Source organism: Ascidiella aspersa, chromosome 5, assembly GCF_963924565.1.
Source record: "Ascidiella aspersa chromosome 5, kaAscAspe10.2, whole genome shotgun sequence".
Lineage (NCBI taxonomy): Eukaryota > Metazoa > Chordata > Ascidiacea > Phlebobranchia > Ascidiidae > Ascidiella > Ascidiella aspersa.
The window spans coordinates 5,390,303-5,408,972 of NC_139451.1; the positions used below are offsets into that span (position 1 = coordinate 5,390,303).

General features: G+C 35.0%; 1 protein-coding gene across 1 annotated transcript in view; it reads left to right on the forward strand.

Annotated features, from left to right (window-relative positions):
* The first annotated feature begins 8,424 nt into the window (after positions 1-8,424).
* LOC146141584 (5-hydroxytryptamine receptor 1A-like) overlaps positions 8,425-18,670 on the forward strand; it is a 33,746-nt gene continuing 23,500 nt past the window's right edge. Inside the window, exons 1-2 of the mRNA XM_083389936.1 lie at positions 8,425-8,674; positions 17,710-17,907. Coding sequence (XP_083246062.1) covers positions 8,469-8,674; positions 17,710-17,907 — 404 coding nt within the window. The 5' untranslated portion in view covers positions 8,425-8,468. The remainder of the gene's footprint in view (positions 8,675-17,709; positions 17,908-18,670) is intronic.

Genomic DNA, 18,670 nt, shown 5'->3' on the forward strand with positions numbered 1-18,670 from the left:
ACTGATGATGCATTTCACGTAACTATATATTCTTCTCTTTTTAAACATTTTAGATAATTTTCTCTTTTTAGATAATTTTTTGTACTCGTTGTGGCTCTGTTTGGATTTTACGATATGGATAAAAAAAACAACTAGCAGTGTTGGAACAGGCTTAGATCCACCAATAATAATAATAATAATAATATTATTTCGTTTTTACGACGCGCCGTTCCGGACCCTTTTGGCTTACTTTCATCATTGTGTAAAACAAATTAATGTCTCGCAATAAGGAATTTGGTTTCAATTGAAGAAGAAAAACTGGTTATGCTCTTTTGCTTGATAAGCGTGTTATATTAAAGCATTATACGGGTGAGCTGTTTCCTATATAAGCCATATATAAAGTGCATTCTTTTATCCAACGTATGATGTACAGCACCCCGTCATGTTTAAATTGCAGCCCATTCGACACAAAATATGCTTTTTGAAAAGCTATAAAATTACTTAGATTCACAAAAAAGAATTTTGCTCGCTTCAAATAGTATATCATTTATGCCAAAATTCGACTAATTCTCCTTAACTGCAAATTTTATGGCTTTAAATAGGAAATATGATTTTTGATCAAAAAATACCGGTTATGCTGTTTTACCTGATAAGCGTAGGCTCTACATATTTTGTAACATCAAACGTGTTGTTACGAACGTAATTCGCCTTTAAAGTTTCCGTTAATACTTTTTTTCGCGATGAAATGATTTACAACACCCCTACCCTTTCAATATTGCGAGCGTAAATAACATTAAGGCAAACATATACTTTTAACTAAAGGCTGAAATGTTTATTTAAACCAGTAAAAACTCACGCATCACTGTCGAAAAACATACCTATTTAACAAACGTATAAACCCTGTTTCTTGGAGCTTAGGCCTTTTAATGCCAGTTTTTAACAATATTTATGCTGTTGTGCATTACGAACGTAATTTGACTTTCAAAAGTTTCCGTCAAGGCCCTTTATCACGATAAAATGATTTTGACACCCCTGCCCTTTTTTAATATTGCGACCTTAAATCATATTAAGGCAAACATATGCTTTCTACTAAAAGCCAAATTTACTTTAAAACAAGTAAAAAGACATGCACAACATAAAACGTATCGATTCAAGACAATTTAGCCCTGTGTTTAAAGGCTCAGGTTTTTAAAGCTAGTTTTTAACAACAAATTATGCCGTTGTATACATACTTCACATAACGTATTTTATCGGCGTGTAATTCGACTTTTAAATATTCCGTTAAGGCCCTTTTTCACCTTAAAATGATTTCCTACACCCCTACCATATTTTTTGCGTAAACCATATTAGGACAAAATAATATTTTTAATAGCAGGCCGAAATGTTTATTTAGCCCAGTAAAAAGACAAGTGGAACATTCAAGAAAATTTTAGCCCAGTAAAGAGACACGTGGAACATTCAAGAAAATTTAGCTCTATTTCTTAAGGCTTATCTTTTTAAAGCTAGTTTTTAGCAATAAAGTACGGCGTTGTGCATTTTATGTCACACCAAAGGCGTTTTCAACGTAATTCGACTTATAAAGCTTTCGCAGCGTCAAGAAACGTAAACTCTGTTTCTCATGTATTTTAATGCTAATTTTTACCAAAAAACTAGGCCTACGGCATTGTGCATATTTAGTCACATCAAACGCTTTGCTTACGGCGTAATTCGACTTTAACAACTTCCGTTTAGCCACGTTCAACTGGCGTTATTTTGCCCGGGTAAATAATTGACAACATGTTGCGGTTTCACGGCCTTTTCCGCGAGACAAAACCGCAAGCGAGAGAGAGCGAAAGAAAAAGGGAATCGGTTCTCTTCGCTGTTAAATGCGGCGGCCCAATAATAACTCGCGGCTGGTTTATAAACACAAGGCATTGGTGCTTCTGGCACAGAATTCCCTAAGCCCACGCTGATTTAGGATGGATGAGCATTGAGCAATCAGTGTTTACAAGCAGCTTTTAGACGCCTTGCGTAGGCAGGTGTGAAAAGACAGATTTGTTTAGATGTTACGTTGCAAGAATGCCTGAAAGAATTTGAGTTACAGCGGATGTTGTGCAAACTAAGTGCTGCAAATAATTGTAAAGCGTTGTTTAATTTGGGAAAAATAGCAAATAAGTTAAAATGAATTAGTTTGTGCACAATATTAGTAAACTACTTGTGTTTGTTTGTGTAGTACAGTGTTTTGCAAATTTATGGCTGTGAAAAGTTGTTTCAGTGGAATACTAGCTAACTATTTATGTTTGTGGAAGAGTGATTTGCAAATTAGGTGGTGCAAAGATTATAACGCGTGGTTTTATTAAAGCAAAATCGAACTGTTTTAGCGTGATACTACAGGAGTACTTGTGTTTGTTTGTAGCACAGTGTTTTTGTAAATTAAGAAAAAAAAAAAAAAACTGACCAAAAAAGCATGGCATATAAAAATTTAAGCAAACCGCAAAACAACCACAAGCTATTATGAAATGAGGTGCTGGCGGTTTGACATGTTTTTACTGTATAATCGGAAACAGGTGAAAGTGGGCGTTGTTTTGAATCACTACGCCCACCTGAACATTTTTATAACAAAACATGTCGCAAATTGGTGAATCTGCTTTTTCGTCTAGTTGTTTACGGTATTTAATAATAAAAAAGTAAAACATACAGACATGTCGCAAATTGGTGAATTGTTTTTTTTGTGAAACGTTTTTATAGACCTGGGTTTTTTTAACCAGGGGCGCTTGCACTTCGAATCAGACACAGAAAAGGTATTACTGTAACTTATTTAATTGCTCGGTTAAATGTAAAACTAACTCACATTTGTTTTGGTTATCAGTTACCTGTAAGAAAATTAAATACGGTGGTTTTGTTAATTTAAACAATTCCTAGAAGGGGTGCGAGAATTGGTTGGTGATTTGAAAGGGTACAGCAAGGTTTAGAAAAGGTTAAGAACCACTGCTATATACCGGTATATTTAGTGTCAGTGTGTTGAAATATGACATTGACTAAAACGTTCAAAGGCGATTACTTTTGGAAACAAGCCAAACATCCTACCGTAAAAAAGCATTTTTGCTGCATGTTTTGAAATACTAGCACCCTTTTCAGCTTAGCACCAAGACGATCCACGAAAGATTTAAAAACGAATTACAGTTTTTGAAAGAAACTAAAAAGCGCCTTTTTCCTGATATTATTTAGACTCGATTTCAACTACACATTTGTTAGACCGAAAGCAGCAGATTTCTTAAATCTATTTTTTAATGACGTCACCTCTAAACTAAAAAATTCATGCCGACCCTGATCCAGGCGAACCAAATTGTTTTTAGGGGTCCGATTTATAAAAAAAAGTACTACTTCATTATTACCTGGCCGAAGCGCTGAATAGAGTTTGCAAAGCCGCAAACAGGTGTTCAAGCAAGATTTACAGAGAAACATCTCGCCCTTTGCTGAAGCGTACCGCTTGAAGAGTTTAACGACCATCGATTTAGAACTGTGTTCTCGACCTTTTTCCGCAGCCACCCAAATACCATACGCGTATACGTTTAACTGCGAAGCTTTAAAAGTGAACGAAACGTGAGAGGTGATAATAATGTTAAAGCCCATACAGAAGTATAGGTATAGCATTTTGAACGTTTTGATTAACTCTCTATTCATTTAAACTTAAAAAATGCTACCTACTTTTATATGGGCTTTGATTATTTTGGCAAACTACAACCTCCAGCCATTATGCTCAAAATCTTAAGACAAATAGCATAATTAATTGTATAATTTGAGCCACGCTTTCTTTCATTGCTTCGGCAATTTTCTCGAATTTCGAAAAATCTTGCTCAGAACCAATCTGAATTAATCTTACCATGTAAACTTCCACAAAGGGCAACCTAATTTAAGTCCTGCGTTTCATTAAATAAAATAAAAAAAGTAAAAAAAGGTTTGCTTCGGCAAGCTAAAAAACTTACAAGAGTTCGCTGTACATTTTAAATGGGGAGGATTTTTTTAACGTTTAAAAGCAATGGAAACGTAAAAAACACCGTGTTGCATACTCTGCAAAATTATTGCGCTTCCAAACCGTAATAAATTAAAAACACTTTACGTTTTGCGCATGGCTGAATGTCCGTTTCGTCCCAGCAACACCAGAAGTGACGCAAGAATAACGATCTGAAGTAGACGCAGGGCGGTGGCGCGTGTTGTATTTCATGCTTTGATTCGATTTGCAACGAATGCGCCAGAACCTTTAGCCATCAAGTTAATCGATTGTGTTTGGTTTGGCTTGCATGAGGTTCGCCAAACTGAGCTTGTCTTGCTTGCAAAGCGGACGCCTATCTGTGCAATCTCGATTGCAATTTATCTGTGCGCTTTTGCCTTATATGTGTGAGAAACTGTTCTAAGCCTATCGATTTTGATTTGGCAGGTGCTTGCCAGGCGATATTGCCGTTTGAGGGAATCTTTAACATTTAATATTACCATTAATATTTTATATTGCAAAATGAAGTATTTGAGTTTTTCTTGTGTTTAAGCAAATTTTGAACGCACAATTTAAAACTTTATAAGTAACTTTGAAAGGGTCTCTAACAGTTGTGAAAATTTCATGTTACAACTCGTTTCTTTCCTTGTCAAAACTAATCCACAAAACATTGACTGGAGAAAATAAGTAATTCGGACAAAAACAACATGTGCCAAAAAAAATATTTTAATGCCACATAATTAGGGGTGTTTAATTAAAAAAAATAGATAAATTTGGTAATTCAAATAAATTATATTTTAACAAAATTTTAAATGAAGTTTGAGTGGTATTGACTGTTTTAAAGCGAAACTTTATGGTTATGTAAATGTGTAACAAAGTACAGATATATTTAAAAGCCTGCTTTCTTAAAACTATTTTTCTTCTACTTCACTATACAGAAGTAAAAGTATTTTTTTTCGCAACTAGAAAATATACTAAATCCATACTAAAGAATTTGCGACAAACTGAATTTAAAACGTTTGTGATAATAAACTGAAATTAGGTGTTTTCATATAGAACTGGGTTATTTATCTAAATATTTGCACAAAAAATAATATCCTTTCTAAATGTTGCGTTTTTGTTGTTTTGTAGTTCAGTTATTCCATATAATTGAACGAGTTTTGCAATTTTAATAGTTTCACGTTAATTTTTTATGACTAGAACATGACTTGGAATTGACTTGCTCTAGTAATGACTTGACTCGGACTTAAGTCTTTCGAAATGACTCATTTACCACACTGAAATATCGAAATCGTGCGTTTTTGCAGTATCTATGTGATGTGTATTTAGTTTGTCTGCGCAAAGCGTTCCGCTATGATCGATTTAGCGTGAAGAGAGCAGGGGTTCAAGTTTCTGTTCGATATTCCCGCGATAACGTTTCCCAGTATTCGTGTCCCGCTGTTATACGCTAGACTTTGTGTTTATTGGAAACGCATTTTGTTGCTGCGATGCAAGCCTTGGCTTACCCTTTTGCTCTTAAACAAAAATATTTTTTTTTTCAGTTTGAATCAGATATGACGTCATTTCTTGAGCATTGAAATAACGACAAAGACAGTTCAAACTTAACTATAGATAGAAGCAGATAGCTAAAAAGACTTAAACTATAACTTCAACCAATTTTAGTTTTTTTTCTCCCCCAACTAAAGGCCCTTAGTGGTGCAGACTCCCAAACCTCTTAATCGCATCTATATTTGCCGCTCTTCGTCATATCTAAAAATTCTACGATGTGTACGTTTTATATTAAACTCCGGACAAAAATCGGTCTGAAACATACCAAAGCAAACCATAGTAAACCAAAGAAAATTGAAGAGAACAGCGGCAAAAACAAGATATGTCACATTTACAGCGATTATTAATCAGTGATGAAAAACAGCCGGAACCTTTCGGGTTTTTACACCGCTATGCTCAAATGTTAAAAAATTGCTTCACCTTTACTTTAATTACCTACTTAACCTTTCTCTTAAAATGTGTTAGTATTGTTTTAAAAAATACGGTCTCCGTAATAAACTTGTAATCGTATTACATATTTGAGATGTAATCTAACGCCAATCGTTACGATAAGACCTGCTTGACCTAATCCCACACTAGACATAATCCCTCGCGAGAATTTCCTCAAGGGTAAATGTCAACGTGCACCTGGCTGCAAAAAGCTTCCCACTAAAATATAGGCCTAATCCCATATTGGTATTTATTGAATGTTGGGGGAGTCTATATAAGGCCAGACCAGGGATTGTCAAACTTTTTCAGCTTGCTGCACAATAAAAAGTTAAAAGAATAATTGCGGCACATCTTTCAATAAAACCAGGATATTCTAACTGGAAATTGCCCTTAATACATGGGCAAGGCGCTAGAAAAATGTACGAATATTATCCGTTTTTGTTGGGTGTGTGCGTTGAAGTCTTATATGCTTGGCTGTATGCCTACTTGTAATTCAACTAAGTTATTTTTTTTAAATAGCGAAAGCTTACGCGACACACAATTTTGATAATCACTGCTTAAAATACTGTTGTGCAAAACAGAATATGTACCTATGGAAGGGTCATTGTTGACTTATATTTGTGTTGGTTTGCTATTTAACAATTTGAAGCGTGCCGCGTTATTTTGTTTTGTTGTACCGTAAGCTAAAAAGTTTTGGAACCATACTTTGTGTAAAACTAGCATAAGTTCACGAAAGTTCAATTAAAATCAACATTATGATAGCTCGCGAGTTTTTACGGCGTTTTATTACTGAGATGTTTGCTTTGCTTGTCAATAGTAAACGAAAGTAACGCGTTGGCTTAACCGGCAGGTCAGTTACAGACAGGAAACATAATGTAGTTTTCTTCGGTTTGGTTAAGGCGTCTGTAAAACAATGAAAAAGGGCAAATTTTAACTGTTTGAACAACACAAGCAACAATAAGTGTATACAGGGCCTTTAGTGAGTCTGTCAACCTCCTACTTTATATAGTTTAACCTTTTTGTTTCTTATAAAAGAAAAGTTTATATTGATTTCTTGCCGTTTCCCAAAAAGGAAATGGTTTAGCTTCCATGTGATTATGTTTACTGTTGGCAGTCAACCTAACCGTGACATGTATATAGTAAACTATGACTTCCTAAAACGCCATTTGGAAAGAACGTTCTTTATGTATGACATCATAACTTTGTCAACTTCTAATCGCCATGAATGACTCTTTATTAGCAAACCCAAGCGTCACGTTTGAGTCGAAAAAGCTTTAATTGTGACGTTTAATCACATGTAATTCCTACACTTACAGTTATGGTGGATTGCAAGCTAGTCAATGTCTTAATGACAGGTAAGCTTTTGTAGACCGAGGCAATTTACAAGTTGGCTTTGAATTTGCAGAGTGGAGTTGTGCGTTGCGTTTTTTATGTTTTCATGAGATTAACAGCCTACTTAAACGCACAAGTTTAGCATATATCGTTTATCCATGTCAGACAGCTAAACAGTGTAAGCAAATAGAATATTACATTGTAAACAAAATCAGTATTATTCAACTATGGTAACCTTGATAATGGTTCCATAGCGATAAACTTTATTCGATAATGGACTAAATTGCCAGTAAGTAACTAATTCGTTGCTCGTCAATGGAGTAAGAAAAACTCTGAGATGGTTTAGGTTTAAAGTTAGCTATAAAAAAATCTCGTTCAATTGTATCTGCCGGGGAAAATGTCTTATGAATAGGTATTGTGTTCTTGACGAGTGTGCCTTTGTAAATACCATTTAAACCAGTGGTTCTCAAACCTTTTTGGCTTACGACACACTAAAAAAGTCTTAAATATTTCGTGACACACTTCTTGCAAAACAACAATAATATGGAAACTGTAGAATTGCCCTTAACACACGACAAACGATATATATAATTGCTTTCAATTTTGAAAGCGTCAATTTTCTTTTATATATGCGCATTTAAGTCTCAAACGTTTGGTTGTACGCCATAATACAAAAGTTCGACGGCACACATAACAATCTCTCGAGGCACACTCGTGACACAGTTTGAGAATCACTCCTTTAAATAAGCAACATTACTAAAAGCGGTCAGTTTATGAACAGCATAAGTTAATATTGAATTTCGAAGCTAAAAAGGTCGAGTATATCGATTAACTGAAGATACATAAACTGATGATGATACAAGCAGGTATCGAAACGTCTTAATCAATATGATGTCGATCTACTCGACCTTTTCGGCCTAAAAATATTAACCTACATTACAAATCCGTGCATAGTGTAACTAAGAATAAGCTAACATTTGACGCCATTAGGATATATATTGTTTAACTGTATCTGCTAGAGAAAAATGAGTTCTATCAACAGCCATAGTATTCTTGGGCGAAAACTAGTTGATAAACCCTTGGCTTAATAAATACCCTTTAAATAAACAGCATTACTAAAAGTTATTATATAAACAGTTTAAGTTTACATTGAAAAAAAAAGCATGACGGTTGTACCGCTGTAGTCAAAGCACTTGCTGAAATCGCCAAAATGCTTGGCCCCACAAATTCTTGGACCAAGTATTCGACTTCGGAATCGGCCGGGCTGATCGACGGGGCTTGGACGTTGGATACCCGGCTGATCATTGGTTGTTTATTTGGGGTCATCGTCATAGCCGGACTGCTCGGAAATTCGCTCATTGTGGCTGCTATTGCGAGACGCAGACGTCTACACACAAGAGGAAATTTCTTGATCGGGTGAGCTTTGTGGATATGGTAGATATGCATTGGTTTTATTCATACTCAAAAACAGCTCCTCTGGTAATTGTTAATTTGTTAACCAACATTTCGGCGACCCATTCAAATGCGTAGTACAATATATATATGGAAAAACACAAATACAAAATGCAAATGCGTTGATTAGGCCGCTTTTGTATGGATAAAACGGAGGGAATTATTTGTAACTTAGAATATCTAAGTTCATTTTATTGAAAGTCGTCCAACTTAAAACTTAACAAAATAAACAAACCGTTTAGTGTTCTTAAGGTTACTTCTTTGTGACGTCACGTTTATATGTAACTATGTCACGTCACGTTTTGACGTATCTTTGTGACGTCATCTCTAAAAAATGACCCTCCTCTTAATTAAAATCCTGGAACCACCCCGGTTGATTAGGCTCAATAATAATTCTTAATAAATACGAACAACGTCTATACGATCTCTATTTGTTTTTGGATGGCCATATGGGCTTTGATATCTTCTAATTAGTCTTAACAAAATACCAAACTGTTAAATCTAAAGGCCCAATGTTTTGTTAGAGAAATATAAAATCCGGTTTCGAGGTTGGCACTTGGAAATCATTAAAGAGTTTGAAGTTTTAGAGAGGTTGTAAAGGTATTCAAAAAAGTAAGAGCCTTAAATTTAAATTGACGCCATTTGGAATTCGGAAATCATTAAAGAGTTTCAATTTTTAGGGTTATTGTAAAGTTGTGTAAAGAACCTTCAAAAACAAAGAAATTTAAATTGACGCCAACAGTTTAAACAAGGATTTACTTGAAACGATTGCGTCTTACATTATGGCGATAATGATTTGCTGGGGGGAATTTGAACAGTTGAAATACCGTAGTTCTGTGAATTGCTAGGATCAAAATGCAATTTCACGCACGGCCTTTATCGAATCAAACAATCAATAAGCAATTATTTGACGACTAAATTCATAATTATATTGACGCTTTCGAAAACAGTTGGCTTAATGCAAATCGCATGATTTGGAAGCAATTTTCAGTTCGAGGTCCGACATTCACCAAGCCATGGTTTAATCAAGTTACGCGAATTCGATTTTACGTGTTGACAAAGACGCTAAAAAGAAAATAAGTCCGAATTGCGATTTCTTTCTAAAAAGCTCGTTCGATAAAAAGCAAGTTTGTGGTCTGTGTCAAATGACAAGTGCAAATACACGGAGATCTATATTAATCGTCAACATTCGCGGCGTCAATGTTGTCGCGATCAACCAGCGGACATTCAAGGTAAAAAAACACTCCTATTTAGGAGGCGAAAATTCAAGGTCAAATAACGCATGCGTAGAGTATAAAAAATTAAGGTAAAAACATGCGTCAAGCGCGAAAATTCAAGGTCAAATAACGCATGCGTAGAGTATAAAAAATTAAGGTAAAAAACATGCGTCAAGCGCGAAAATTCAAGGTCAAATAACATGCGTAGATACGAAAATTCAAGGTCGTAAAACGCACCCATGGGGTTAAGTTCAAAAGCAAATAACAATAGACCCAACTAAATGACGTTCAAAACCGACAAAAACAACCTAAATTTAATTAGAGAAGTCAATTTCAAGTCAAGTATTTTTTGTATTAAAATTTAAACGTTATTGAAATTGGTAAACTCGTTCGATCATTAGCAATACCCTTTACCAAAAATAATAAAACACAAACATAGTGCAAGCAAAATGTTTTACGTGCAAAACTTAAGATAAATAACTCAATTTTATGATGAAAAATGCTTAATGAAAACACTTTATTTTAAGCCAAGTCAGTTGTCCGAAAGACCTAAGTCAAGTTCCTTCAAAACCGTGACTTAAGTGCACCTAAGGCAAGTCGGTCGTTGACTTAATTCATTACAACACACCAGTTACATTCGGCCAGTGTATACTTCGCACAAAACGCAACCGACACCGTACTGCGTCTGATCGATACATTTAGGATACAGTTACATTGTCGAAGCCACACATCCGCCTTTACAACCCACCGTTATTTCAACAGGCCTTGTGCACTTGCAATTACCCACATATTATGCATACTCACACCTCCAGAATTAGTTTTGGATTGCGTGGACCAGGTTCGGCATGCAATTTTAGAGATGACGTCATAAAACTGGTGGACTTCCGAAATCTGCTGATTTTAATTCAACAAATGTGTAACAAACGTCTTAATACAACCTCCAGCCATTATGCTCCAAAGTCTTTTCTATTAATTTCCTTTTTTAAATTATATATCAAGATTTGAGTTAGGCCGCCTAAAATAAGTCCACAAGGGGGTTCACGGACCCGAGTTTAAGACCCTCTGGTCTATATGCACGTGAGGTATGACCAAATCTCTATACATTTTATCTTATTATTTTGCGAGCGAAATGTTTAAAGACATCTCTATACAATTTATCTCTCCGATTTCGGTTAGGTCACTGTTATCGAGTGGAAACAAGTCGTTTTACAATGAATTAAGTCCCAGTCAAGTGATTTGCGAAACAACCTTGGAGTGGGACAAATCATTGCTATATTAAGTCAGTGATTATGTATAACGATAAAAGTTAAATTATTAAATTTGGTAAAATCGATCCATTCCAAGCAGTATATGGCATAACAAAGACCAAAAAGGAAACAGAACGCATAATGGTTGGAGATTATGACGTAGTAAGAGTATCAATACCCAGAAAATTATGTGCAGTAATAGTTTCTCGCAGGTTCTGTCAAAAAAGTGTCAACATTTTTTTGAACGTTTCGAATAACTCGTTATTCATTTTCAACATCTAGAACGCTATCACTTTTTTCGTCCGAAAATTTACGTAAAAATGCTTTTGATTAAAACATTTGTATTAGCCTCAATGAATTGAGTTCCAAATCAAGTCAATTGTCCGAATGATTAAAATCAAGATCATTTAAAGACGATGACTTAGAATCAATTAAGTCGAGTCAAGTCATTGACTTAAGTCACTACAAAACTGATTTTCACTGTAAAGAAACATTCATAGAAGGTCGTTGTGTTGGATTGTATGCAAAATAGACACATTTGTCATTGGACCCGGCATTTGTTTATCTTTAATACAATGGCCTGATTAATTAATCATCCTTAGGGCCACCTCAAATGCCACTTTGGTTTGACCGTGAATTCGCAGGATTTTACAATTGTTGTGGCTTTTTCGGCAAACCTTAACAAAAACACAGTCGAATCATGGAAATCCAAACCACTAGCTCAGTCGTTCCCAACCCCAGTAATGTAAACAAGTCGCTTTAAAATGACCAAAGTCCAAGTCAAGTCATTTGGAAAACTACTTAAGTCCAAGTCAAGTCTTGTTCAATAAATAGCAAGTCAAGTACAAGTACAAGTTTGGTTTACTCAAGTCAAGCACAAACCATTGTTACTGCAAGTCATTCTATGTGACATAATTGGCGTTAAATATAAATGTTAAAGTTATAAAAATTCGTGAACTCATCATTTTATTTTTTATTATTTTATTTTTTATTATTTTTGTGCTCAGTTTGTTTACTGTTGTCCCCACAAAATCGTTAGAGACGCTTTCTTTCCCTTTTTTTCTTAAATTTGCGGTAAATATACGTGATATTTAGAAAACGCTTCATGCTTTCTATTCATGCGTTGAAAAACAGTTTTAATGGTCTATAATGCCAGTGGCGCAACTACCTAAGTACATACTACTTCTTACTTAACCAATAGAAGGTTGCCAAAATATAGATGACGTTAGCCCATCGGTTGTAAACATGGCAAAATATTTACAGCGCATGATAATGATAATGACGTAACAATAGAGCGACGTGCTGCCGCGCGGGAAAAGTTTGCGTCATTCTTGATCGATTTTTAAGTGACTTGGGAGCTCTATTTATTGTGATAAGGCTTTATCTCGCTGTAAATTTAAACGAACAGCGTCGATATGTACTGGAAGCTTACGAGTTCAATCCGGTTTATGTAAACCCACAAATACTGTTGGAGCTGAATTGTAGGATGGTTTTGTTGCTAATTGCTTCTATATTAAAATTCGTATTTAATTGATCCGGTTAAAACATTTTTAAACTTAAGCCTTAGTGTGTTTTTAAAGGCATAAATACTGGCTGTAATTCGCGTTATATTATTTCCACATCCTAAATCCATAGTGTCATAATCAGTGCTGGTAAAAAGTTAGCGAAACTGGTCATGACACTTTCGACGTATTTGACTGCGTTATTCTGTGTTGTAACTTTGGATCTTTTTAAACAATTTTAATTCTCCTTGAATCCAATTCAATAAACAGTTCAATTATACGAACCTCGTTAAACCGAATGCCACATAGGAATTGAGAGAAAACAAAAACGATATCCCACCAAATGCCACATTTATATCTCTCAAGGCCGAAATACTCGTGTACGCATTTATAATTAGCCACGACCAGACCTCTATTTGTCCGCAAACAAATGCCGTATGCTGTCGTTTTATGTGTAAGAAGCGATACCGTATGACTGGTACAACGGTAACAGTTCGATTTGGCCTTTTATTTGATTTAGTCATAGTATCATTTGCCCTTCATAAGGTTCGCCGTTATTCAAGGCTTCAACAGTCAAGGTTTTTTCCAATAGATTTGTCACGGGTGTATATTCCGACGAACTAAACTATCAAAGCGGAATAATAAATCGTCAATATTTCGATTTCGGTCGCTCCCTAAAATAGCCTGACAGCGCGTTCTAAGAAGCACACTTGAACAACTAGGTAATTCCATTTTTTTAGTTCAATGAATTAGAGCAAAATGCGAGAAATTACATGTGTGCTCTAATTCGAGTTCTAATCTAATTTGGATTTTACCAAAAATGCTACTTTGTCAAACGTTGGAACGACTTGTATGTAATTCTTACAGTGTGAAAAACATATGCTATGCTAAAAGGCATAAAAATTAATACACTTATATTTTCCAATCACATCCTTTCTAGAATATTTCGCGATTTAAATTAAATTAATTGTGAATGATCAAATGTAATTCAAGTTGAATTCATTTTTTTAAGAATTCCGTAATTCCAATTCTAATCTAATTTGAAAAAACTCAAAATGACCTAATTCTCATCTAGTTCTAGTTGTCCAAGTCTGATTTTCAGCACGAACCTAAAATATACCGCATCCCGAGATAAATACTCCGTTTCTGCGTGTCACGTTTGTCAATTGTATTAAGAAAGTGCCCAAAAGAGTTTGCGATACTTGGCGTTAGAGATGTCCGATACATCCGATACCGACACACGATATTTTAAACAAAAAGTGTCGCGATGTGACCAGATACCAATGACGTCATTGGTCTTTAAAAATAATGAAATTTAAAAGTTCAAAAGTAATTTCTTCAAGGTTATTCGGTAAAAATTTGATTTAGCGCTAAAGAGAGTTTAGAAACCTTCTTAATTAATTTACGTTCAAGGTTAAATCGCTCCGTTTGATCGCAAAATCGTTTGATCACTAAAATAAAATAATTTGGTATCGGACCGGCACCGATACCACTCTAGTATCCGACGAGTACCAATACCACCACTTGGCATCTGGTACCCCACCCATGACATTCATTTTTGTTCTAAGCAGTCATCAAATCATTTTATACGAGCGCCAAACCGTTGTTTTTGCGAAATTGAAAATTTCCTTCGGTGGAAATGCTTAGATGTTGCCTGTGAGTCTATACACGAAACGACATCAAAATTTTTTTTTTTTTTTTTGCAGATTCTAATTTTTGGAACTGAAAATCGTTAAAATCTCGATTTGCCGTCACAGCTTTGAGAAACTTTTTGGTTTATTTACTCATGTATGGGCTGCTTTTAAATTGAAAAATTGCAAATAATCCTTGTTTCAGCAGCATAATCTTTTTCGTTGAAACGCAAGACTTTTGACATTTTAAATCCAAAGTAGGAATAGTTCTCTGCAAAAACGCCTATTATTTCCAGTGTCGTTTACTAGGGTAGCATCGTGTTACATTGTTCCCGCAAGTAAATTTTAATTAGTTCTAGTTAAATAACTGATTTTTTTATTTTTGCTATGAATAGCTTCACCCAAACCAACCTAAGTGTTATTGAGCAGGTATTCAATTAACAGAAATAGAAATTTGATTGGTGCTAGTCTTATGCGCATGTGTAGGTAACATTTTAGAAGCTATATACAAACTTTTTTAAGAAAGTATGTATATTTATAATACACGGCATACGTTTAGTTAAAATCCTAACTAACCTGTGTGCAGTTGCGTATCGACCTATTCCGGGCTTTCAATCTTTGATACAGTATTGCATTCGAAGTTGTTTTGATTAAATGTCGGGTAATGGTCAATTGAATAATAATGAAAATCCCGTACTCTGCTTTGATTTTTTTTCGTGGTTAAACACTTAATGTCTAGATGCTGCACCAAAATAGTAATCGCAGACTCATCGAATCTGTCGATTAATGATGCAAGCAGGCTAAAAAAAACAAAAAACAACTATAGTGTGTGGTGGGTTTTCAACTCACGGCCTTCGATCATACCGGCACCGTCGCTCTAAGTCTAAGAACTAAGCAGGCTCATAGAGGAGCGAGTCGAGAAACAATCATACGCCAATGTTTGCTACATTCTGTTAGTACAAGCAACTTTGCATTGAAGGAGGTCTACAGTACCATATTATCATTTAATGAAGGCTATGCACACATATGTGTGTTCAACAACTGTGATCTAGCCCTTGCTGATTTTAGGGTGTCGAGATAATTCAATTTTAGAGTGTCGTGATAATTCGTGCGCCTTTAAATTCGTTTAGATTTAATACCAAGTCGAAATACCACGAATTGAAACGTTACCAAAACGGGTGTTCTTAAGTTTGCTGTACGGCTAAAATAAAGGGTATATATTCTTGCTATCGAATCTGAAGCAAATGACGCTTCGGTTATAAAACAACTGCATTTCTTATTTGCGCATATTCATGTCTTTTGTACACTATATGCACAGATTTGTAATGTAGAAGGATTAAACTAAATACTGAACTTAAAGTAAACCGAAAATCAGTTTGTTTGGATGGTATAAGATAAATATATTTCGCTAATAAAAGCATCATCAGTATCATATTTCATTAGATCAGTATCTTAAATGTTGATTTCATTTGAAAAAAATACTGATGATAATTTTTGAACGAAATATTTATCAGGTAAATCCAAACAAACTGATTTTCGGTTTACTAAGTCATGTACTTAGTTTAATCCTTCATTGATGTGCAACCAGATTAGTTTGTGTTTCACCATTCAGATTAAGGCAGATTCTGTTTTTAAAAAGAAAATTTTGTTTTTAATCTGTAATGTAGCTTGAAAATAATTGCCAAGTAGATAAATCGACATTATCTTAAAGAAGATGTTTGTCATCATCAGTTAATGTTTTACATATTTTTAGGATGATTTCGATTTACTCGACCTATTTGGCTTTGGCATTTTATTTTGAAACTACATTTCTTTTTCGCGGCAAAAAGTGCCTAAAAAGTTTGACCCGTCGCCAGTGCACGGCTTATGCGTTTACAAGTGCATTCAAGTTTGCCATACACGAACTTTACATTTCGTGATCTGGCCTTGACCTATACACTGGGTGGTCTAATTTAGTTTGAACGTAATCGCGACCGGTCTCAACCTAGATTAATCTGGCGCGAGCAAAGTTTATCCTTCAAACCAGTGCTGTAAACAAGTCATTTTGGTTTAAACACGCAACTTTTAATCCCTTGACTGTTACTGGCATCTAAAAGGCTTGGCGGATAATCAGCTTTAAAAATTCTCAGATCGAATGGCGATAAATTTCGCTCGAAAAATCGAATCAGAAATCAAAAGAAAATATTAGACAAATATCGGTTTGAATAAAATTCTTTTATTTTTTGTTTTTGTAAGAAATAGAAATGTTTTTTGAGCATAATGTTCGGAGGGTTGTAGTAAGACGTAGCAAGAATATCGAACCCCATACAAAACTTGGATTTTGAACGTTTCGTATAACTCTATTTATTAACGTCAATGAATAAGATGTTAAAATAATCTTGTTTTCTTTTAAACCTTTGTACACCAAAAGCAGGAAACTATTTGTATTCACAAATTTATTCGCCACAAAACTCATTTATTGATATTTTGTTTATAACGTGTGGAACTAATATACTTATATACTAATAAATAATTAATTGATCCCTACTGAACAAACATAGTATTGATCTTACCCAAATTGGAAATCGAATTTTAACAGCTTTGGCGTAATTTATCCGTGTAAGATTCATTAATATTGGCAACTAGCTGTTTACAAGCAATCAAGTTAATTAAATGTTCAATATCAATAGCACACAAGCCTGGGAGTCCTCGGTAACAAACGACCGTTCCTGCTAAAAAATTGTGTAAAGAACAAATCATTTTTTTTCTTATATTCTTTTAATTCCGTTGTTTTAACGAAAGGATATGTTTTAAATAAATTTTTTTTAGCTGATGTTTTAAATAATTGTGGAATTGAAAAACAATTTTTTTAAATATTTATTGTCGTTTACAAAATAAAAAAAAAAAAAAATTTAGGTAAAATTTGTCAAAATCTCAATTTTATACGCCAAAATGTATCATTTGTTAGGTCAAAAAATAATCGGCACTAGTTATCACCAAAAGGATTTAGTTCACTATTTTTGTTTCGAAAACTATTAAGATAAGTTTACTTTGTTTGAAGTGTATAAATTGGCGAGCAGCGGATATACTAGTATGAACGTATTATATAAGTTATTTTTTGACTGACGTTTTTTGATCAAAACCGTTTACCCTGGTCACATAATCCCACATTTACGTTTTTGTATTTTTTTCAGATCGTTTACCCTGGTCATATTTCGTTTCCAGTTGAAACTTGTAAAATAAATTTTGTTTGTTTTAAAGGTATAAAATAGAGAGCAGCGGATATACAAGTACGAACGTATTATATAAGTTATTTTTAGATAAAGACCGTTTACCTTGTTCAAAAAATCCCACATTTACGTTTTCTATTCCAAAACTAAAAAGTCTTTAATCCGTACCAACTCAGTTGCTGTTTCCATCCAGGTCGCTAGCGGTTGCCGACCTCCTAGTGTGCCTCCTAGTGGCGCCCTACTCGGCCATGATGACGTTGCACGAGTTCGGGCCCCTGGCCGGAACCGGGGCCTGGCGTCCCCCCCGGGTCACCTGCCAGATCCTTATCTTCTTGGACGTGACTTGTTGCACGGCCTCTATTTTGCATCTTTGCGCCATCGCCTACGATCGGTGAGTCACGTGGTTAAAACCTTACGGTTTGGGTTGAGCTTGACGTTCGTGGACCTGCCTTTTGGTGTTGCCCACAGGTCGTTAAAATTGGTGGCTTTTGAGTCGCTACGTTTCGTAGCCACGCGTTATGTTTTGTAGACAGGTCATCTATAAAACTATAGACTGACTTTTCAAAAACATGTTGCTTGTTAGTCCTTCTGGGCGGAACTAACCAAAATCCATTATTTGACAGTGACTTGTTAGTTGTTGAGTCACTAAGTTTCGTAGCCACCCGTTACGTGTTGTAAACAGGCCATTAAAATGACTCCAGACTCTGCTTCTTTCGAACAAATGTGGCTTGGTTGTCACGAAGTTAACGCCTTTTGGGCGGAACTAACTAGATGTTCGTGACCCTGCTTCAAAACTGTAAACAAACCATATTAGAAAGTCTCTGAAAGTGATACTTTGATGTTCGGCAAAAAATATTCGCAAAACGCTGGGGCATATAATTATAATTAATGGATGAAGGTTTTAGTTAGACGACGTAAAAGGAACTTTCATAAAGAAGTAGATAGGATTTTGTTAACGTTTCAAATATATCGTTATTCATTTTTAACGTGAATTCACAAAAAAATCGTTTAAAATAGTTGGAAAGTAATTCCCCAATAATAGATGTTGTTTTAGCACTGACGTTTTTTTTAGCATTGGCGGTATTTTGTTTTTAGCTTTGATGTTTTTTCTAGCATTGGGTGCTTAATTAATTCTAGCAAACGTCGAGAAAAAA